Source organism: Thamnophis elegans, chromosome 11, assembly GCF_009769535.1.
Source record: "Thamnophis elegans isolate rThaEle1 chromosome 11, rThaEle1.pri, whole genome shotgun sequence".
NCBI classification, from domain to species: domain Eukaryota; kingdom Metazoa; phylum Chordata; class Lepidosauria; order Squamata; family Colubridae; genus Thamnophis; species Thamnophis elegans.
Window position 1 is genome coordinate 58,235,383 of NC_045551.1, and position 23,693 is coordinate 58,259,075.

At 41.3% G+C, this 23,693-nt stretch overlaps 1 protein-coding gene across 1 annotated transcript in view; it reads left to right on the forward strand.

Moving 5' to 3' along the window:
* Positions 1–23,693, forward strand: part of LOC116514648 (dachshund homolog 1-like) — a 430,376-nt gene that overhangs the window by 399,319 nt on the left and 7,364 nt on the right. Inside the window, 3 exon segments of the mRNA XM_032226263.1 lie at positions 8,663–8,810; positions 10,850–10,993; positions 12,767–12,835. Of these exon segments, the coding sequence (XP_032082154.1) occupies positions 8,663–8,810; positions 10,850–10,993; positions 12,767–12,835 (361 nt within the window).

A 23,693-nucleotide genomic window follows, 5' to 3' on the forward strand; every position in this document is an offset into this window, starting at 1 on the left:
ACAAACATACACTATGTCATGTTATGTTATGTTATGTTATGTTATGTTATGTTATGTTATGTTATGTTATGATATGATATGATATATTTTCACTGGGTGAATTCTACAGAATATCCAAACTGTAATATTGATTAATCAATTGATTTCTTTCAGACTCCGCCCGGAGTCCTCCGGGATTGGGTGGCCTATAAATCGATTTAATAAATAAATAAATAAATAAATAAATAATAAATAAATAATAAATAAATAAATAAATAAATAAATAAGTAAGTAAGTGAGTAAGTAAGTAAGCAAGCAAGCAAGCAAGCAAGCAAGCAAGCAAGCAAGCGAATGAATGAATGAATGAATGAATGAATAAATAAATAAATAAATAAATAAATAAATAAATAAAATAGTTGAACATTTTGTAGGACAATTTATGCATAGAAATTCGCTAAAAAAATGGAAGACTTAAAAACAAGTATGGGCATTAGAAACAGATATAAAGTCAAGAAAATGAGATAATACTGTTTATTGCTAGTAGTAGTAGTAGTAGTAGTAGTAGTAGTAGTAGTAGTAGTAATGCTTTAAACAGGTGCCTAAATCTTATTAGGATTGCCATCTACTTTCCCATGTATGCAAGGAAAGAAGATATGATTGTAAGGGGAGTAAAATAAAATACAAATATAAAGGTACAATCAAAACACATTAAAAGTTTAAAAAGTCCAATGTAAGTAGAATTAAACATAAAAAAGATAAAACCCATGTAAGATTCTTTAACACAGGTAAATCATATTGGATTTTTTAAAATCCTTTTTTTTCCATTGGTGTCAGGGGCCACAGCTGTGCAATCCAAGCTGTTGTCTTGACTTTTTTGATTCCTTTGCCATGTGTCACTGATTTTTGCTTATTTAATGCTGAAATGTGGACTTTTGGGGGAAATCATTCTGGTTTGAGATCAGCCGAGAAAGCATTTTGCCCCTTTGGAGGCATGTGAATGTTTTCCTTCCATAAGCTGTTCAAGGAAAAAAAAGGAAGTAATTGGAGAGACCAAGAAAAGTGAATTGTACTTCAATCTGAGCCTGGAAATCCATGTGGCATAAAAGCTTCAGGTGTTAAGAGTAATATGAGGGATATTTTAGGCTGCACTGAAGGTATTTTCCCTCTGTCAAGTTGTGTGCCATCTTTCTCTTTAAAAAGTTAGCTCGCAATATCAAACCTATGCCCTTCTGCAAAGAGTGGAAAATAATAGAATAACAGAATTAAAAGGGGCCTTGGAGGTCTTCTAGACCAACCCCTCTACTGAAGCAGGAAACTTTATATCTTTTCAAATGGGTGTCCAATCTCTTTTTTAAAAAAATGTCCAGTGTTGTAGCACTGGAGAATTTTTTTCCACTGATTAATTTTTCTTGCTTAAATTCTAGGTTCTAGGTTGGTTCTCTCCTTGATTAGTTTCCATTCATTGTTTCTTGTTCTGCCTTCAGATGCTTTGAAGAATGAATTGACCCTTTCTTTTTTGTGGCAGCTTCTTAAATATTGGAAGACTGCTATCATGTCACCTGTGGTCCTTTGTTAGACACACCCAATTCCTGCAACCATTCTTCAAATGTTTTAGCCTCCAATTCCCTAATCATCTTTGTTGCTCTTCTCTGTACCCTTTCTAGAGTCTCGACATATTTTTACATCATGGTAACCAAAACTGGATGCAATATTCCAAGTGTGGTCTAACCAAGGCATTATAAAGGGATATTAATGCTTCACATGATCTTGACTCTATCCCTATAGAATACAGAACCAATATAAACAAATCAGCCTAGGTCTGAATAAACTATGATCACCAGATTTTGTGAGACTTACAGGAGTCTACTAGAAGCAAAGTTCAGATATAACAAACAACCATCTGAATAGTAAATTGTTTTCCAGAAGAGGAAGCTGTTTAGAATAGAATAGGGTAGGATAGGGTAGGGTAGAATCGAATCGAATCGAATAGAACAGAACAGAACAGAACAGAACAGAACAGAACAGAATAGAATTCTTTATTGGCCAAGTGTGATAGGACACACAAGAATCTTTCTTTGGTGCACATACTCTCAGTGTACATAAAGAAAAATAAAATAGAATACATTCATCAAGAATCATAAGATACAACACTTAGTAACAGTCATAGGATACTAAATAGGCAATCAAATCATACTAGGAAACCGAATAAAACAATATAAATTATAAAGATACAAGCAACAATGATAAAAGTGGGAAAAGATAGGTACTAGGAAGGATGAGAAGAATAATAGAAATACAGTCTTAGTAAATAATTTGACAGTGTTGTGTGGATTGGTTGTTTAGCAGAGTAATGGCATTATGGAAAAAAAAACTCTCCTTTTGTCTAGCTGTTCTGGTGTGCAGTGTCCTATAGTGTCGTTTTGAGGGTAGGAGTTGAAACAATTTATGCCCTTGATGCTCTCTGAGCTCAGTGGCTTTCTTGCTGAGGTTTCATAACCAACTAGGTAAATTATTAGTGCTCAATGCATATTGCACTGATGATGTTACCTAGTTTGGTAATGAAACCTCTGCAAGAAAACTACCAAGCTCAGAGAGTACCAAAGAATCCACAGGTCAACCCTGAGCGACAAATATTCTCTTCTATGCATAAATTACAATTTGTCATTGTTATGTATTGATCCATCAAGTAAGTAACCTGTGCATATAGGTTGGGCTCTGGAAAAGTGATCGCTCCAGAGAGTTTAGTGGTCAACAAGGCATGTATTTAAACTTGGTCCACGTTTAGCCATCTATGATAGGTGAAATAAAAAAAATGTAATTGGATGTAAAGAGCCAGGATTACTGCAAATTTAACAGTCTCCACTCAAGAGGAATCCGTCTCTTCTTCATTTTCTTTCTCACACACAAACTCAGCATGTCTGGCTAAAAATAGCCAGAAACAGAAGGACAATCCAAGGGTGTCCAAAGATACCTGTCAATCGTCCTGGGTTTCTAAACAGATGAAGCTTTTCTTCAGGATTTGCTCAGAGAGTTCCTTAACTGGAAAAGGAGATGAATAAGAGATGCAGTTATTCAGTGCAGGGAAAGCCATTTATTAAAAGCATTTCTGGTTCTTGTTTTAGCGGAAAACAGATCCTTGAGACATCTAAAGTAGAAGTGACTAAGGGGATAGGGAGCAAGGGTGAAATGCTATCGGTTCAGACTGGTTCACCCAAACTGGTTGTAAAAAAATATATGCTACCAGTTCGGGCGAACCGGTATTTCCGACAATCAGCTGTGACACATGATTTATATTAGCTAGTTTCATCAGATTTCCTGCTTTTTAGCTAATCTAAATCAGTGGCACAGCGAGGTCTTGCTGTTTTACTTATCTTTGCAGACACATTTGGTAGTAGGCTCCACCCATCCTCCAGGATGTCATCACATCCTGTTTTTGACCCTCTGCGCATGCGCAGAGGATCCTGCGCATGCACGGAGGTGATCACATTTGCGTGCACGCTCAGATTTGCGAACCTGTAGCAAAGGTAAGTTGATTTCACCCCTGATAGGAAGGCTTCTACTTTCCAACCCAAATCAAACAACAATAAAAAATACGGAGAGGACTTCACTAAACAGAGAAGAGTAGCACAGCCCTCATCTCAGATGGTTCTCTTCCTTTTCTTGAGGTCATCCTTGATGTGTTTGAAAGTCCAGTTTTATCCTTCCAGGTAAATGTTCCTTTCCCCCCCTTCTTTCTTCTCTTATCACTTGTTATTTTTTATGATTACTGTTGCTGCAATAGCAGCAGAGAAGAAGAAAAAAATGTCTGGTTTTTAACCACACAAACTTTAGGAAATGTACAGAAATTTCATTTTTTTTAAAAAAAAATAATTTAAATTTACAGAACATTCAATTGATATTTTTCAAAGTCCCAGGTTGCAGCCCCAAAAGAGGAAAGTTCTGCTCTATGGGATAAAAAAATCCCCAAATTAAAATTTCATCATAAATTGGCTGGAGGAGGAGAAAGAGGAGGAGAAATTTAGTATCCTGGTGGACCTCCTGATATGGTTGAACTTCAATTGCCACCACTCCTATTCACAGTATCCAATGATGATTAGAGATTAAGTATAGAAGATAGAAGTATAGAAGATCAGAAACGCCTCCCATTTTCTGTAGGTTGAAGCAGAAAATATTAGAAAGGGGGGGGGCAAGAAGAAAGAAGTCAGCATAAGTTTGCCGTTAAGATCTCTTGATAGTAAACCATTCATGTCTACTAATTAGCAGTGTAATTTCATTTAGGTAAGAATTTATTTTAAAAGTGTTGAGTGAATCCTCCTGGTTTTTCTTTGACATACATCAAAGAACCTGCATTCTTTAGTCAGCAGGGCAGCTAAATAAACACCGTAAGAGTTCCAGATCTTTTGCTTCCTAGGCCCTCTGTGAAGTTGTTCAGCCTGACATGCAAAAAAACCCAATTCGGATGTTTGTTGCCGCCGTTCTGAATTTGCTCATCCAGACACAATGTCAAAGAATCCCATTCTATTCCAAGTACATCACATTAGATTTTCATTGGCAGGACCAGATGCTTTCATGTTGGCATCACCCTGGTGTCTCTCTTGGCTGCCTTGCTGAAGGTGCTGGATGCAACTTCAAAATATGAAAGTTCATTTTGTGTAGGTTCTAAGTGGTCCCCGGTGTGTTGCTGAGCCAAAAAAACCATCCTTTTCCCAGCCATAATGAGCAGCGTTTCCATAAACCACATTAGACAAATTGTTTCAGAAATATGTTGAGGGAATAACAGAGAGAGAGAGAGAGAGAGAGAGAGAGAGAGAGAGAGAGAGAGAGAGAGGAGGAGGAGATGGTCCTCAGCCCAGTCGCAATGTTCAACGTCCTTTAGAGCTTCACGCTTTTGTGAAGGTGCTTAAGATAAAAATTACCCCATCATGCTTTCCGCTTAGCATTATTCTCCATGTTTATCCATGATTGTTTCATATTTAAAGAACAACAAAATATTGTGTTTTGTCAGCCAAGGACAATAATAGTTTAATAGTAATTTATTTTCCATTGCTACTGATAATACAACCAATCAACACGTTAAGTGGTGCCAACATTGGCATGTTGCTAAATAAATCTCTAGGCTTCGCCGCTGCGAATACATCTTTCAAAGATAAGTCAACAAGAGCAATCAGAGCAGAAAATTAGAATTTGGTATGTTAGAATTAAAATACAGCTAAACTAAAGTTTTAATTGGGGTGATCTGAAAGGGCACTTGATGTAATGATCTCTTTCATTTGTTACTAATTGTTTGTTCCTGATGAAGAAGAAACATGTATATGAATGTGCCATTTGGAAGCGGGGGGGGGGGGGAGATGGCCGTTGCCATAGCAGCCCATTTCTGTGGTTCAAAGAGGAGGGATCACCCAAACGAAAGGAAGGTCTGCTTGTGAATTTGTAACTTCTTTCCTGACACTTCACCACCAGAGATGGGTTTTGTTGGGGCTGCAATACTCCATATTTTTTTAAAAAAAAATCTGACCTTATATTAGAACTAGAGGAATACTCTATTGCAGGGATGTCAAACTTGATTTCACTGAGGGACGCATCAGGGTTGTGTTTGACCTTGGAGGGCCACGGTACTGCAGTACTGCACTCTAACCACTGTGCCACCTTGGCGCTCTGCCTTCTCACCTAATCTCCTGCCTGCCTGCCTGCCTGCCTTTTTTCCTTCCTTCCTTCCTTCCTTCCTTCCTTCCTTCCTTCCTTCCTTCCTTCCTGCCTGCCTGCCTGCCTGCCTGCCTGCCTGCCTGCCTGCCTTTTTCCCTTCCTTCCTTCCTTCCTTCCTTCCTGCCTGCCTGCCTGCCTTTTTTCCTTCCTTCCTTCCTTCCTTCCTTCCTTCCTTCCTGCCTGCCTGCCTGCATGCCTGCCTGCTTTCCTTCTTTCCTTCTTTCCTTCTTTCCTTCTTTCCTTCCTTCCTTCCTTCCTTCCTTCCTTCCTTCCTTCCTTCCTTCCTTTCTTCCTGCCTGCCTGCCTGCCTTCCTGCCTGCCTGCCTGCCTGCCTTCTTTCCTTCTTTCCTTCCTTCCTTCCTTCCTTCCTGCATGCCTGCCTGCCTTCTTTCCTTCCTTCCTTCCTTCCTTCCTTCCTTCCTTCCTTCCTGCCTGCCTGCCTGCCTGCTTGCTTGCCTGCCTGCCTTCTTTCCTTCCTTCCTTCCTTCCCTCCTTCCTTCCTTCCTTCCTTCCTTCCTTCCTTCCTTCCTGCTTGCCTGCCTGCCTGCCTGCCTGCCTGCCTTTTCTTTTTCTTCTTTTTCCTTCCCTCTACATTCTCCTTTCTTCTTCCTTCCCCTTTCCTTATTTTTCTTTCCACATCCATTTTTCCTTCCACGCTACCCTTCCTCCCCCAGCTCCATTTTCGCTGGCAAAGACACCATGGGCCCGTCCTTTGCTGTCCCCAGGCTGGCCCTGCAGGCCAGATCTAAGTACCCCATGGGCTGGATACGGATGCTCTATTGCATTCAGTATTCTCTTCCATTGGAGGTAGAACAATTTCTACCTTCTATTTCTACCTTCTGCTGGAAACAGAATCCCCCCCCCATCTACCATTTGCCAAAAGAAGGCAAAATCACCCCAATTGGTGCCACTTACACCCATGTCAAAGAATTGAATTTCCTTTTTCACTATTGACCTCAATTTGACTACAACTGGAGGAGGGTCTCACACACTTTCCTTGCATGATTGCAGAAAGTGACATAGCTTGGTGAGTTACTTTGTCCCCTGATGTTCTCTATGTTTAATAAGAGCAAAAGGGAAGCTTTTACAATTCACACCAGGTTGAAAGTCTGTAGAGATTCTCAGGGGTTGTCCCTGGGGTGCTTTTTCAGGAGGCAATTGGACTTTCTTGTTTTTTTTTTCTTTTGAAGACATTTCGCTTCTCATCCAAGAAGCTTCTTCAGTTCTGACAGGATAGTGGGGAATGGAAGGATTTATATTCCTTGCAGAACAGCTAGTCACTTGCATTCTTTTAGAGGGTCATTGAAGCACTTGGATGTGTTTTCAGGGTCACCTGAGTAATGGTCCTGGTTCCTGATGACCCTGAGGACACAGATAAACCTCCAAGGACTTCAACGACTCTCTAAAAGAATGAAAATTGCCAGCTGTCCTCAAGGAGTACAAATCCTTCCTTTCCCCACTATCCTGTCAAGAGCTGAAGAAGCTTCTTGGATAAGAAGCGAAATGTCTTCAAAAGAAAAAAAAAACAAGAAAGTCCAGTTGCCTCCTGAAAAGGCACCTTTTGGTCACACCAGGTTGCTTAATCAAAAGCTGTATTTTGTCATGCTTTGTGATCACACTCTTCATTTCTGAATTCAGACTTTCAGAAAACTCATTGCAAGTTTTGTAAATGTTTTGAAAAAGTCCCTTTCTGAAGCCGCAGTCAAATCCTTAATAAGCAATCGATACTGGAACCAGTTTAGATTTAAGTAACATAAGTGTGGAGGTCAGTGGCGGGATTCACTTTGGTTTACCGCTGGTTCACGACTGTGAGTGTGAGTGCGCCTTCCACGGATGCGTGCAGCCTTCCATGCATGCACTTTGCTCACGCATATGCATGCAAGCATGTGTGCAGCATAGAAAAGGAGGGTACATAGGACATTTTGGAGCCGGGCCAGGGTGGGTGGGCTGACTTATCCACATGTTACCACTACCGGTTCGAATTGGTCTGAACCGTCTGAATACCACCTCTGGTGGGGATTTAGTCTTTGCAAGCCTCCAAACTGTACTTTGTGGAGAAGATATGGCCAGTTCAGGGGTGGGTTTCTCGCCCACCGGCAGCGTCCGGGCCGGTAGCGTCCTCGTGCACGTGCGTGGCGCACGCATGCGTACTAGCCTCTGTGCGATGCTCCAGCTGCTCCTGGAGGATCGCGCAGGCGCTGTATGCATCCTGCGCATGCGTGGAAGCGCAGAATTCGTCAAAACCGGGTAAGGAGCGCGGGCGGGCGGGTGGGCCCTTCGCCGTTCCCGGAAGTTACTTACTTCCGGGTTCGCCAACCAACCGGTTCACAGGGACCGCCGCGAACCAGTTGAAACCCACCCCTGGGCCAGTTGCAAAATGGAGAGTGTTTTTTTGCTTGCTGTTAGATCTTTCCAATGCTATAACTTCTAGGTATAGTATACAGATGTGATTCTTTCCCTGATTTGGACCTGCACCGATGTCTACATAATTTCTACACTTCTACATAATTAAGTGTCCTTTTTAAAGTAGAGCATAATTCATCACCTGCTTCCTCTTTCAAATAATCTTTATTTTATAGACGTGGGGCAGTAAACCTGAGCTGAACTCATCCATAATTCAATCAAACAGGTTCATCTACACATGAGAATTCCAGTGCACATAAAGATTTCGAGAATGTCACTTATCCTTTTCCTTTCAAGACTTGATCAACTCCATCAAACCGAAATCCCACCGAAACCCGCAAGAAGTCATGATTAACCCTGCAGTTAATTTAAGCAAGGAGAGTTACTTTGGGAAGGCTCTAACTCTCTATCTTTCGATTATGATATAGTTGACGAAAGCAAAGGACGTCTACGCATCTTCAAGACTGTGTGGCAGAGTGACAAGTGACTGCGAAAATTTGTCCATAAATAATATAAATCCAATCCCATTGTTTCCTAGTTCAAAGGCTGATTGCATTCCCCATTCTCTTTCCATCAGGGGCTCTTAAAAGTTGCCATCGACAATGCCCGGGCTCAAGAGAAGCAGGTGCAGCTTGAAAAGACAGAACTCAAAATGGAGCTCTTCAGGGAGCGAGAACTGAGAGAAACACTTGAAAAACAGTTAGCGGTGGAGCAGAAGAACAGAGGTAAGAAAAAGAAAATAAAGACCTTGTCTATTCCCCTAGTTTTGCCAAGCTGTCTCCAAGCGTGGAGGTATAATCTTGCACAGTTTCTATACTCAAGAGCATTGATGATAATACTAGATGGGGTGTCAGATTATTTTCCGTATCTGGATTGAAAGAATACCAGCAACAACAGATAATATCCCTGTGGATATCTGTTGTAACTGGAGAGCAAAGTTCCAAGAAGCTCTTTGGCCCTACTTCTCAACAATTATGCGTTTCAACACCAAAGAGTTTCCTTACTCCTTAGTGTACCACCATTATTCTCTGTTTGGCAAATTAAACTGTGGGGCTATACATCAATGTCAAAAAAATAATTTCATCTTTCAATAACAAGTCTGATTCAAAATTAAATTCAACTTGGAAGCTATTTATGGATAACTGTAGAACAGAATAGAATAACAGAGTTGGAAGGGACCTTGGAGGTCTTCTAGTCCAACCCCCTGCTTAGTAAGGAAAACCTAAACCTCTTCAGACAAATGGTTATCCAACATCTTCTTAAAAACTTCCAATGTTGGAGCTTTCACAACTTCTGGAGGCAAGTTGTTCCACTCATTAATTGTTCTCTCAGGAAATTTCTCTTTAGTTCTAAGTTGCTTCTCTCCTTGATTAGTTTCCACTCATTGCTTCTTTTTCTACCCTCAGGTGCTTTGGAGAATAGTTTGACTCCCTCTTCTTTGTGGCAGCTCCTGAAATATAGGAACTCTGCTATCATGTCTCCCCTAGTCCTTCTTTTCATTAAACTAGGCATACCCAGTTCCTGCAACCGTTCTTCATATGTTTTAGCCTCCAGTTCCCTAATCAGGAGCCAAGGTGGTGCAGTGGTTAGGGTGCAGTACTGCAGGCCACTTCAGCTGACTGTTATCTGCAGTTCAGTGGTTCTAATCTCACCAGCTCAAGGTTGACTCAGCCTTCCATCCTTCCGAGGTGGGTGAAGTGAGGACCCAGACTGTGGGGGCGATATGCTGACTCTGTAAACCGCTTAGAGAGGACTGAAAGCCCTATGAAGCGGTATATAAGTCTAACTGCTATCATCTTTGTTGGTCTTCTCTGCACTTTTTCTAGAGTCTCAACATCTTTTTTCATCATAGTAATGAAAACTGAGTGCAGTATTCCAAGTGTGGCCTTTCATAGTCTCTTTTCCACCACAATTATATGAACAACTAAAAGAAATGTATATCAATGAGCAATATTTGTGAATGCCACAGTTAGTGAAATGAAGCTACACCCAAAATTCCCTTCCGTCAGAACTGAACACACTCCTTGGATAAGAAGTGAAACATCTTTAAGGATAAACAAGCTCCAGTTACCTTTTGAAAAAGCAGCTTTGGGACAAGCAGGATCTGGATAAGTGAGAACCTCCATGGACAACCACAACCTCTACTTTATGGGAGGAGTGGAAGAGGCTGAAAGTAGCAAAGAACAGGCTGTCTCAAAAGTATTTTTTCAAAAGGCAACTAGACTTTTTGTATTTTCCTTGAAGACATTTCGCTTCTCATCCAAGAAGCTTCTTCGGTTCTGACTGAAAACAGGCTGTGAGATATCTGGAGAACAAACTGCCAGGAGTGGGTAGTTTGTTCTAGCAATATGCAGAGTTTTGAAGTTTATTCATGCATAATGTTCTTGAAGCTGTTTATTTCTTTCTCTTTTTTCCCCAAACCTTCATTTCTGCTTTTCTAAAGTGCTTTTAAGTTTGGGAGGGAGATTGTGATATCTGGGTGTAGTTGTTGAGTTCCACAATCCCAACTTTGATCGGATGTTAGGTTAACCCGCTAGGAAGTGACAGAGATGAACCTGGTGGCACTTCCTTTTTGCAAAACCTGCCCCTGGAATGCATCTCTACTCGCTGCCTAAACCACAGATGCATGAATGGGAAAACGGCATGCTAAATGTTGCCATAGTGATGCTCACGAGGCCTAAAATAAATGAAATGTTCGAGCCAAGGCCTTGTAGTTGAACTTGAATGGATTTTGTTTTTGTTTGTTTCCCCACCACCGTAACAGCAATAATTCAGAAAAGGTTAAAGAAGGAAAAGAAGGCGAAGAGGAAATTGCAGGAGGCGCTTGAATTCGAAACAAAGCGGCGAGAACAAGCTGAGCAGGCGCTAAAGCAAGCAGCTTCCACCGATAACCTCAGGGTCCTAAATGGTAAGGTGGCAAACTTCTTCCCTCTCTGGTTGATGTTGGGTTCAAGTGGTTTTATTGAAAGCATCACCACCTCTTTAAGTGCAAGGGAAGGCAAACAAACCACGGGCCTCTTTGGAGAAATGACACTTCCTATCTCTGGCTGACTGACTGAATGTCTATATGTAAAACTGGAAGTTTTTAAGAAGAGCTCGGATGGTCATTTTTCTGAATGGTATAGGGTAGACAGTGGTGGGTTTCAAAAATTGTTCGAACCTACTCTGTGGGTGTGGCCTCCTTTGTGGGAGTGGCTTGCCGCCCATGTGACCGGATGGGAGTGGCTTGCCGCCCATGTGACCGGATATGAAGATGCCGACGACACTTGTCACAACCACCTTAAATTACCTCACACACAGCGCTGGCATGCATAAGAATATGATGTAAACTTGTTTTTTTAAAAGGCATCTTTGGTTTGCGTTAAAATAACTTCAACACACGCAATGTTCTGATTGCACCACAAACGCGGTAGTCATCCTTACCTTTCACAGAGGCACTGATTTTTATAAATATGAGCATGATAGTGTAGAATAATCCTATCCAAGGACCAGTGGTGGGTTTCAAAAAATGTTGGAACCTCTTCTGTAGGTGTGGCCTGCTTTCCGGGTCCACTGGTGGAACCTCTTCTAACCGGTTTGGTAGATTTGATGAACTGGTTCTACCGAATAGGTGCAAACTGGTAGGAACCCACCTCTGAGGGCAGAAGTGTCAAGCTCGATTTCACTGAGGGCTGCATCAGCATTGTGTTCAAGCTTTGTGGGGCAGGGTGGCATGACGGGGGTGGGGGCCAGCTCAACATCACTCATCGAAGCTCCGTTTTCAGCAACAACGGTCTCTTGCAGCCCCCTGCCCACAAAAACAGAGCTCGGGGAGGCTGTGTGCAGTCCACCTGAGTTCCATTTTCTGCCACAACAGTCTCCCACAGTCCCCTGTCAGTGATAATGGAATCTGGGGACGCCATGCTCCCTCCCGAGCTCCCTTTTCTCTGGCAGAGGAACTGCGGGCCAATTCTTCATTGTTTCCAGGATGGGCCTGTGGGCCAGATCTAAGCCTCTCATGGGCCAGAACTACAGGCAGTGGTGAAATTCAAATTTTCTACTACTGGTTCTGTGGGCGTGGCTTGGTGGGCATGGTGTGGCTTGGTGAGCCTGACTTGGTGGGCATGGCAGGGAAAGGATACTACAAAATTTCCATTCCCACCCCACTCTGGGGCCAACCAGAGGTGACATTTGCCAGTTCTCCAAATTACTCAAAATTTCCTCTACCGGTTCTCCAAACTACTCAAAATTTCCACTACTGGTTCTCTGAAGTACTCAAAATTTCCTCTACCGGTTCTCCAGAACCTGTCAAAACCTGCTGGATTTCACCCCTGCCCATGGGCCTTGAGTTTGACACCCCTGGTATAGGGGTTTCATTCTTGAGTAGGGGGTTGGACTAGAAGATCTCCAAGGTCCCTTCTAACTCTGTTATTCTGTTAAAAGGAAGGAGTCTAAAAAAAAAATTAGAATTTTATTAAATTATCAGCTTGGCCATGCCAGGCCTCTCTCCCTGCTCTCATGATTCCTTCCCATCAATCCTGCTCATCAGAAAATTACGGTGCTGGCCCCTGTTTCCGTTCAACATTCAACACGGTGGCAAAGGTTGATTGTACGGTGATTCAGAAGTGGTAACAGGTTGTAAAAAGAGCCCTCTAAGATCCGAGTGAAATATGTGTCAGCTCTACCTTTCTGTGTTTTTTAGATTCTCTGACCCCAGAGATAGAAGCTGACCGCAGCGGAGGCCGAACAGATGCTGAGAGGACAATACAAGGTAGGAATTTTCAAAAGGCCATAAATCTAGATCGCAGTGTATTAGTTTTTCCTCTACTTTAGCCTGCTATTCAAGCATGCAACCTGCCATCTGGGTCCCATCAAAACAAGTTCATTCAAGGTCAGCTTCATCTGGACGGACTACGCTTTTTTTTTTCAGAAGAGAAAATTCATTTCGTGTGATAGATTTCCTTTAAATTAGCAGGCTGGTTAATTTAATGCAATTAGAAGAACAATTAATCTGGGACGATGAAGAAGTTCATTTGGCCTGGTAAACACAAATGGACAATTTTTAGGTTCTCCCAGCCACACGTTTTTCAGTTTGAAATCTGGTTTAACTGGACAATTTTCAAGACTGAAATGCTTCATAATTTCCCACTTTTTGAAAGATGAAAAGAAACTAGAACGCTCAGATTTTAACTCCAAGTAGCTCATATATTCCAAAAATTCTATTTATGCCGGCCCTGTTTAGCCCTGGGCCAAGGATGTTAATATGAATAATAAATAACACGAAGACAAAAACACATAAAGCATTTATTTTCAATTTTAAAGGAAGGTAAATTCTTCAAAGACAATCTATAATGATTAACTAGAGTTGTCGTTTGCTTTTTAAAATCAATCCCTGTAAATCTACCATTCACTGCATTTTTTGTCCTAAACCTTAGTTTGCAATTCTTGTGAGGGATTGTGGTTGCTGTGATAGCACAGGAAAATATTCAGGAAGGTAAGAAGCAACACAATGATTAAACATGCATCAATAATAATACTAATAAAAAGGAATAGATAGTTTGTCTCTTCTTCACACATCAGGAGACACACCGGAGAATTATTTCTCCAGGTGTGATCTCAATGACAGCAGCCAGAAAGGCGGTAGATGGTTTGATGACTCATCATTGTTTCAAATAGATTAGCTCTGTACAAACCACCTTCCTCTGAGTGAGTGAGATTAACTTAATTTAACGTTCTGCCTATCAGCATCTCAGTTTCATTGAATTTGCCCGCCAGATTGTCCAATTTGTCTTTTTTTTAACGTCGTTGTTGTTGTTAACCAAAAACCCGTCAGGCATATATTTCTGGAAGACATATGCAAAGGTTTTTGCCTGCCCTGACATTTTCTAGAGGAAAATAGGAACATTCAAACAATGTGAATTCTCTTTTAAGACTAGTTATGCAGTCCTGTCGCAAACAAAATATGTGAGGCGGGATGGAAAGAGGTTTGATCTAGAGCAGGATAGGCAGATTCAATGAGTTGTAAAACTTCTCTGAGCTTGGTTTTTTATTGCCCATTTAGGTAACATCTGAATCAATGGTGGGATTCAAATAATTTAACAACTGGTTCTCTGCCCTAATGACCATCTGAGTAGGTGGGGCTCGGTGGTCATGTGACTGGGTGGGCATGGGCAACTCAAGGTCACTCAGGTCGATGGGCGCTCAGCCATAGCTGTTACAATGTAATAAGGATTAACCAGAGAGGCAGTTTCTGTAAGCAGGTCAATAAAGATTAGGCTAGAAACAACACTAGAATGTTTCCTTCCTGCCTTCCTTACAGGATTAGCCCTGTAAAGTAGAAAAAACAAAAGGATATTTCTTCCAACAACCGATTCTCTGAACTCATTAGAAAGTTACCAACCGGTTCTCCCGAATAGGTGCGAACTGGCTGAATCCCACCACTGATCTGAACTGATAACTACTGCAAATGAAAAAAAAAAAAAAAAGCTCAGAGAATTCGTACAGCCCAGAGCTACCTAGATGCTCCACAGACCAGGTTCATGTCATCTTCTGGCCCTCTGGAACTTTGAGTCAGTCACTCTAGTTCCATGATGGCGAGTCTATGGCATGCCTGCCACAGGTGGCACGTGGAGCCCTCTCTGTGGGCACGTGAGCTGTCACCCAGCTCAGCTCCACCGCGCTTCTGTGCATGCCTCTCGCCAGCCAGCTTATTTTTGGGTCTCTGCCACCCATGCAGAGGACGTGCACATGCGCGGGGGTCAAGGATCACGTGAGCATGCATGGGGGTGGGGGGAGCGTAGGGGTACGGTCCCCACATACCCCATTTTTGGTCTCGGGAGGTTTCAGGGAAGCTTTCTAGGCCCAAAACAGGACGCAGGGGTCGCGGACATGCACAGTGGCATGGGGAGCGTGTGGGGGGTGTCATCCGTGCATGCACAAGGGGGCTGGGCACATTGCATTATGGGTGTGGGTGCGCACACATGCAATTTTGGCACGCAAGGAGAAAAAGGTTAGGCATCACTACACTAGTCTATTACTTAAATGATGTATGATGAAGATGTTTTTAATCTGCCAATACTTATCAAGACAAAACCTGATATCCAAGACCTTCTAGTTGTGACAAGAGTGAACAGTGAACTGCTTAGAGGCAAAGGAGATATAAAAGTAAGAAATAAGCAACTTAACGTGCATCAGAGAAATTTGCAGTGTCCGGAGAGTTTGCCGGTTGTATTACGAGACCATCAAATGTATCCATCCTTCTCTTTTGACATTAGCAATATGATGATCATCTAGGAGGTTAAACAGCTTACATGTACTGTTTGTCATAAATATATTCACCATGGAGGTAATGAAACATAAATGTTATTCCTCTTGGCTGTATATAAATCAGAAGGTGATAGGACAGCTGTCTATTTACAAAGAGTCATTAATCTTTTGATTCTGAAAAACTGAGTGAGTTAGGAAAGCTTATCAAAGTGAAGGAAGAGCATTTCATGAGTAGAACGGGGAAGTTTCATAGGAGAAGAAACAGTCCTGCATATATTCTGGAGCACTTCCTGCATTGAATATTTTACTAACATTGAGGTTTGGTCCTTTGCTATCGGCTACTTTTGTTATGCTTTGTTACAATTACTTTCGTTGCAATTTTATCATATTACAAGGGGCACAATGGCTCAGAGGTTAAAGATGCTGAGCTTGTCAGCTGAAAAGCTGTCAGTCTGGTTTCGAGGCTGAGCAATGGGGTGAGCTCCATTCCTTGCCTCACCTCCTGCCCACCTAGCAATTTGAAAGCATGCAAATGCAAGTAGATAAATAGGTACCACTTCAGTGGGAAGGTATTAGTGTTCCGTGTGCCTTTGGCATGTAGCTATGCTGGCCACATGACCGCAGAAAATATCTTTGGTCAACGCTGGCTCCTTTGGCAAAGAAACAGAGTACTGCCCCCTAGAGTTGGACATGGCTGGACAGGGAAAATCTTTGCTTTTGTCCTTACTTCTATTAGTTGTGAAGGATTTTTCATCATCATTAGCCATTGAATTTCTTATTGCGTCTTTGCATCAGAATAAATTTTGAGAGCAGCCATGAGAAGCTTTTTAGGGTTAGGTTTAGGGTTAGGTTTAGGGTTAGGGTTAGGGTTAGGGTTAGGTTTAGGGTTAGGTTTAGGGTTAGGTTTAGGGTTAGGTTTAGGGTTAGGTTTAGGGTGCTGAGTGCTTCCGCGGTTATGTCATCACGGTAGGGTCGCGTTTTTCCTTAGTGCTTCGGACGGCGCGGATTTGCCCTCCGCACTTATGTCGGCGCGGATAAGGGCTTTGCGGTTTTGTGGTGGAACCCCCATAGAGCAGGGGTGTCAAACTCGTCTCATCACGGCAGTGCCCCGTGGCGTATCACAACTTTTCCCCCTTTGCTAAGCTGGGTCTGGGCGTGGTCAGCGCGTGATGCATCCGGCCTCTGGGCCGCGACTTTGACATCCCTGTCTTAGAGCCAGGCGGACATGTTGTATGTTTCCTACCGTTTTTGTGCTTCTTCCCCCAGCCAATTGCTTTATTTGGCTCTGATAAAATCCTCCTGTTTTGTTTGCTCTTTAAACAGCTTTAGAAAAGGAGAGCAATTCTCAAATTCTATTTTGTGGCCTTGAAACACCTCTCACTCCCCCGTGGGGTGATGGGTGTTTGTACGTGTTGTTTTTTTTTTCATAATGGATTCGCAAAAAAAAATTTGTATGAAAACATTCATTATGTACTTCTCTCCTACTTCACTTTCCCCTCCCTTAACTAAGGATAAGCGGTGGAATTATAGTGCAGTGTGCACAGAAATGAAACAATGATAAGTTTATTTCCTGTCTTCTGGCACAGCAATTCTGGTATTTTTGGCAGTTTTTCAGCTCTAGCTAATCAATTAAAGGCAACTTTTGATTAAGTTAAACAAAAGGTGGTATTGATTGCTGACAGTAACCTATAAATAGGCTATTGTTTCATGGGTCACTATTAGCTACACCTTTAAACTAGACATTATTCTATTTATCATCTCAGAAAGCAAAGCTTGTAGCACAGTTAAAGCAAATTAACTTAGTCATTTTGGGGTGACTTTTCTTCTTTTAGAGAAAAGGAGTCTCTCTTAGAGCTCTAGAGCTCTCCGAAAAAAAAAATAATCTTCTTGATTAAAGTGTTCTATGACTGTATTAAGACAACTGATTTCCCAAGAGATTAATAAGGCTGGAGTAAAAGTCAAGAATCGGTATTGAGGGGCAGTGAAAATGTTGACTTGGTCAGGCATTTCAAAAGGGAAAACAAAAGAGAACTGTAATCTGGTGGTTTTATTGTCATTTTAGCAAAAGCACTTAGAATTATATCCCATTCCATAGTGCTTTTATAGCACACTCTGGACAATTTACTGTATATTGTCCCCAACAATTTTACCGCCCTCAGAAGGATAAAAGGCTGACTCAACCTTGAGCCAGTCAGGATCGAACTGCAGACTATGGGCAGAGATAGCCGGCAATATTGCATTCTAACCACTGCACCACCCAGGCTCCTATTTTCAGGCAAAAACCATGCATTCTGTTTATGCAAAGTGTGTGCCTTCCCAAATATAACATGCAAAGGAACCATGAGTATTTCTGGACTTGTGTAATTCCGTAGCAACATCCTGCCATTGTCTTATCACTCCTTGTTCTGATATTAAGAACATAAACCTTTCTATTTAAACAACCCCCTTAACATTGTAGTCCACCTCCTTCGGTTTTATGGCCAACAGAGGTGTCTACAGAATATGGCCAAAAATGTAAGGATGGCAATCACAAGAGTTTGATCTGGGCTTTGTCTGTTTTGCATATGTGTCATTAAAACTATGTCTGCCACTGGATGGATATTGTATCTGAAGCTCATCATAGCAATAGCAATAGCAATAGCACTTAGACTTATATACTGCTTCATAGGGCTTTCAGCCCTCTCTAAGCGGTTTACAGAGTCAGCATATTGCCCCCAACAACAATCCGGGTCCTCATTTTACCCACCTCGGAAGGATGGAAGGCTGAGTCAACTCTGAGCCGGTGAGATTTGAACAGCCGAACTGCAGAACTGTAGTCAGCTGAAGTAGCCTGCAGTGCTGCATTTAACCACTGCGCCACCGCAGCTCTCTCATAACAGTAACCTAAACTCTCTGAATTCATGTCGAATTGAAATCGATACACAAATTATCCCTTCCTTTCCCCATTAAATTGTGATGTAGGTCTTTAATCAACAAGGGCCAATTATATACTAAAATGAAGATAGGGAGATGATAATCTATGCGAAAAAATGTGCCTGCTTGGGGGGAAAAAATACAAAAGGAACATATGCACATGTGAACATATGCATGAAAACCTATGCAAATAAAACCAAAATCAGACATAAGGTTCATTTGCAGGAAGAATGTGATTGGAGGTGTTTCTCTTAACAGCTTCTTTTCATGGTTTGTTGAGAGGAATGTCTGTCAGCTCATAGTTGTGCATGTCAGCTTGTAAAGCAGGAAAGAGGATTTTTCTTCACCTTTCATGAGGCTTACAAGCAGGAATGAGTTCCTACCAGTTTGGCCTGGTTCGGCCGAACCGGTAGTGGTTTGGCGGCCTGGGTCGCTGGAATCGGCAAGCCTGCCATGCCCCCAATCCGGTTCTCTGGGCTGCGCCATAGGTACCACCATCTTGTTTTTCAGTTCTGTGCATGCGCAGAACAATTTTACTTGCACTGCACATGCACACACACCATGCATCAAGAGTGTGAAGCATGCGGCACGCATGTGAATGAACCGGCAGTAGTGCCTACCAGAACCCTCCCCTGCTTACAAGGGCTGTTAAAAACAGTCCCTTAAGGATGTTCTGGATGCCCCTCTTCTCCTCCAGTGTAGAAGACAACAACAACCAGAATTTAGCATTGGTGGTTTCTTCTACGGATGTGTGCAAGCTCCCCCACTCCACAGTTCTACTAAATGAACTTCATACTTGCCCGGTATGATTGGCTACATCTTTTAATATATAAGGCAGCTGAAAATTTACTTCCTGGAGTATCCATCTGTTTGTTTCAAGCTTCAGTAAGTAGAAAACTTTGATGTTCTCAAGTAGAAAAGGGAACATTAAGGAAACTTTTGATAAGATAATGCTGTTTCTACTGCAGCTTAAACAACCGCATATAAGCACCTAACATATTACGCCCTTCTGCACGCCATAAAATCTGATTTCAATAAACGAAGCTGGAATGTAAATATACCTGGCGCACACCTGTGTAGGTGTGATGCATGGGACAGAGGACACTGTGTTCTAAAGCCAAAGGACTCAATCCTGTGCACACTTATTTAACAGATATGCCACTAAGATCAGCACAACTGGTTTCTAATTGCCATGGAATTATTTACATATTACGCCTTTCGAGTGGTAAAGTAATTTAGTAGAAATTCAAATGGAAGGTCGGACCCGTTGTGGACGTCCCAAATTAAATTTCCCAAATTAAAAAGCAAAACAAAATAGCCACAGTTGTTGTTGTCGTTGTTTTAAATCCCCTTGGTTTGTTTTTTTTTTCAAAGTTCAAAAAAAGCTGCTTTGCATTATCCCGATTCCTGTAGCTGGGGACAGCGTACAGTCCTGCCAGAATCCTGTATGTGTGTGTTTTCCTACTGTTCAAACCATATTAATGAGAACATCATTTTGGAGAAGTAATTATTTCTATTTGTCTTGTGTCACACTTTCTAATTCCCCTATATTAGCACAGCCAAAGCAAATTAATTGCTTTTTCAGCAACTGAACCTTGTCCAAGCAGGAGCTGGGATGATTTTCTTTTTCTGTTTCCCATTTTCTCAAAGTAGAGGGTGACCACATTTTTTCTCCCTTGATCGCGATTGAGACTCTCTTTTCAGACCATAGACATAGCTCACTTGATGAAATATACAAGTTAAACTAAACTCCCAGGGAAGATAAAAGTTCTGAGCCGCAAGATTATACATCAGAACAGTTAAAGTGAAATTAAAATTAAATGAATGAATCTCACTGAAGCAAAAAAAAGCTGTAATTAATGGTTCCCTTAATTGTCTTCATAAAATATTTGCATGGGTCTAATTTGCATAATTTGCATGTATTAATTAATCTTTCAAAGGAATTTTGTGCTGAGAGAAGCCAAAAATATCTCTTTGTTTTATTTAACATCTAATGAAATATTTATCTTCTGTAATGAACTTCTCATTTTCATTAAAATAAAAGTTGCACAAGTTGGTAGGTTTTAGATGTGTTTATCATCCAAAGGGTGTTTGGTTTTAATTTTTAAGGGGAAAAATAAATACCTCTTGCCTCACAACCTTAGAAGGCAGAAATATATTTTTTTATATATTTTGAGTTGACAGCTGCATCTAAAACAATGAAGTATTATCATGCTTTGGTGACAATCTTGCAGTTTACAAATTTTCTCATCCAGGGTTTTTCAGCTCTGTCAAAAACTACAGGTTAATTTTCCTAAGTCCCCATGTTTTCATTTAACCTCTTTAAAATAAATCCAATTATTGTGGTGAATGTCGTGACATAGCTTACAAAAAACCTAGCTTGCCTGATTTGCAAAAGAGGTGCAGGAGACCGGGGGGGGGGGGGGAGGAATGAATTATGAACCGCGATGCAAAACCTGCTGAAGGCATATTATTAGAGTAAAATTGAATAAACAAGATTAAACTTCATCACTGCAAGGATAGGTCATAATCAAATGAAGTAAAAGCCTTCATTTTAGATAATAACAATAATAAGAACAAGATCTGCAACAGAAGGGAATTCAAAAGGAGAAACTGTCCTGGAAATAGAAAATTAATATTGAAACTGTCAGGTTAAAATCAGAATAGGCAAGCATTAGGAGATGAAATGTGATAAAGTGCTTTGCAGAAAGCAATTTCTATGGAAGTTATGGATCTAAAAGGACAGTGATTAGTCCTTCGGAAGCAAAGGTTAAGGCTATTACTTAAGAAGGAGACTACCTCCATCCCAAGGAAATGCATCAAGTAGTTAATATTGGAGCAGATTGTAATGAAGGCAGGCAAAGAGATGGCTACAATACAAGATTGCCGCTTTACAAAATTTAACATGGTACATAATAAGATTTATGAATGAGAGATTCGTTTTTCAAGGATAAGTATGACACTGTTAGAACAATAAAACGCCGTACTTGAACTCTGCACGCGGTTCTGGTTTGATAGGACAATGAAGACAAATTTATTCAGTTGAGGGACACAATGCAAATGCACTCTTTCTGTTATTGGTGTAAATCCTTTGAAAATTTGAAAACTCCCTAATGAGGAGAAGGGCACTGGAGAATGTGTTTTAGAAGAGAATACCCCTCTGGTGTGTAGCTTAGAAATAGGAGCTGAGTGAAAACACTTTGGAAAAGTGCCACTTAGAAAGTAATTTGAAATTGGCCCATGGAATTATCTTTACAAGGATATATTTTGTCATATTGCAGCTATTCTGCACATACCTCACACAATTACCAGTTCCTTTGAAAAAAAAATCAGTATAATTTCAGAAGCGGATTATGCTAATTTGCCTAATTTATCGGTTCTGATGTTTCGCATTTAATCATTTTCAGGGGCCATCGATGCAAAAGAAGGTTAGGTCTGCTTGTAAATATGGAAAGTAAGAACATAATAAATATGTATCCTAAAGTATACTAAGGGATGCAGTGGCTCAGTGGCTAAGACGCTGAGCTTGTCGATCAGTAAGGTCAGCAGTTTGGTGGTTCAAATCCCAAGTGTTGTATAATGGAGTGAGCTCCCATTACTTGTCCCAGTTTCTGCCGTCCCAGCAGTTCAAAAGCATGTAAAAATGCAAGTAGAAAAATAGGAACCACCTTTGGTGGGAAGGTAACAGCGTTCCATGCGCCTTCAGCGTTTAGTCATGCCAGCCACATGACCACAGAGACACCTTCAGACAGCGCTGGCTCTTCGGTTTTGAAATGGAGATGAGCACTGCCCCTTAGAGTCGGGAACGACTAGCACATATGTGTGAGGGGAACCTTTACCTTTAAAGTACACTAGTAGTTCTCAAGTTACAACAGTTCATTTAGTAACCATCAGAAGTTACAACGGCACTGACAAAAAATGACTTATGACCATGTTTTACACTTATGACCATTGCAGCATCCTCATGGTCATATGATCAACATTTGGATGCTTGGCAACTGACACAAATTTATGACATTTGCAATGTCCTGGAATCACATGATCGCATTTTGTTACCTTCCAACAAGCAAAGTCAAGGAGAAGCGAGATTTACTTAACAACCATGTTTCTAACTCAACAACTGCAGTGGTTCCCTTAACAACTGTGACAGGAAAGGTCACAAAATGGGGCAAAGCTCACATAACAAATGTCTCGCTCACCAACTGAAATTTTGGGCTCAATTGTGCTGATTAGTCAAGGACTTACCTGTAGTTATTAAGAAGTATAACACTGTTGCATCTCTCTTGCACGTAGTTGAAATAAGAATGACTTAGGTAGAATGAGTGAAATTCCAGGCATTAGATCCCACCAATGAATCTTGGCCTGTGTCAAAACATCCTCTAACAGAGATAAAAATTCTATGTGAACAGATGATGTGGAAAAGAGTATTACAAATTATTAAAATTGGTCCCAAGGCTACCAATTAATTTTATAGAGCATGACTAGCAAAACATCATTTTCCCCAGCAGTTTTCATGCCTCCGACTGGAATTAAAAGCTAAGTTGTAACTTTAACTGATTCTTAGGTGGAAGAGAAGGAAACCAAACTCAATGGAATTTACTTTTGAGTAGGTATAAAATTACATCACAATGTTGGCCAACTCAAAAACATTTATTGCTGAACCTTTTGAACCATTTTTGTATTCCTTTCATTTCTCAGTGTTTTCTCCTATTTAATGCTTCCACTCTCTTACATTCATTCCTTCACCATAGCAACAACACTTAGACTTATATTCCGCTTCACAGTTCTTTACAGCCCTCTCTAAGCAGTTTATGGAGCCAGTGTATTTTCCCCAACAATCTGGGTCCTCATCAATTGTTTGAACCTACTCTGTGGGTGTGGTCTCCTTTGTGGGAGTGGTTTGCTGCCCATGTGACCGGATATGAAGATGCCGACGACACTTGTCAGAACCACCTTAAATTACCTCACACTCAGCACTGGCATGGATAAGAATATGATGTAAACTTGTTTTTTAAAAGGCATCTTTGGTTTGCGTTAAAACAACTTCAGCACACGCAATGTTCTGATTGCACCACAAACGCAGTAGTCATCCTTACCTTTCACAGAGACACTGAGTGTTATAAATATGAGCATGATAGTGTAGAATAATCATATCCAAGGACCAGTGGTGGCTTTCAAAAAATGTTTGGAACCTCTTCTGTAGGTGTGGCCTGCTTTCCGGGTCCACTGGTGGAACCTCTTCTAACCGGTTCGGTAGATTTGATGAACCGGTTCTACCGAATAGGTGCGAACTGGTAGGAACCCACCTCTGGTCCTCATTTTACCGACCTCGGAAGGATGGGAGGCTGAGTCAACCTTGAGCCTGGTGAGATTCGAACTGCCACATTGTAGGCAGTCGGCAGAAGTAGCCTGCATTATAACCACTGTGTCACCCTGGCCACAATGAGCTT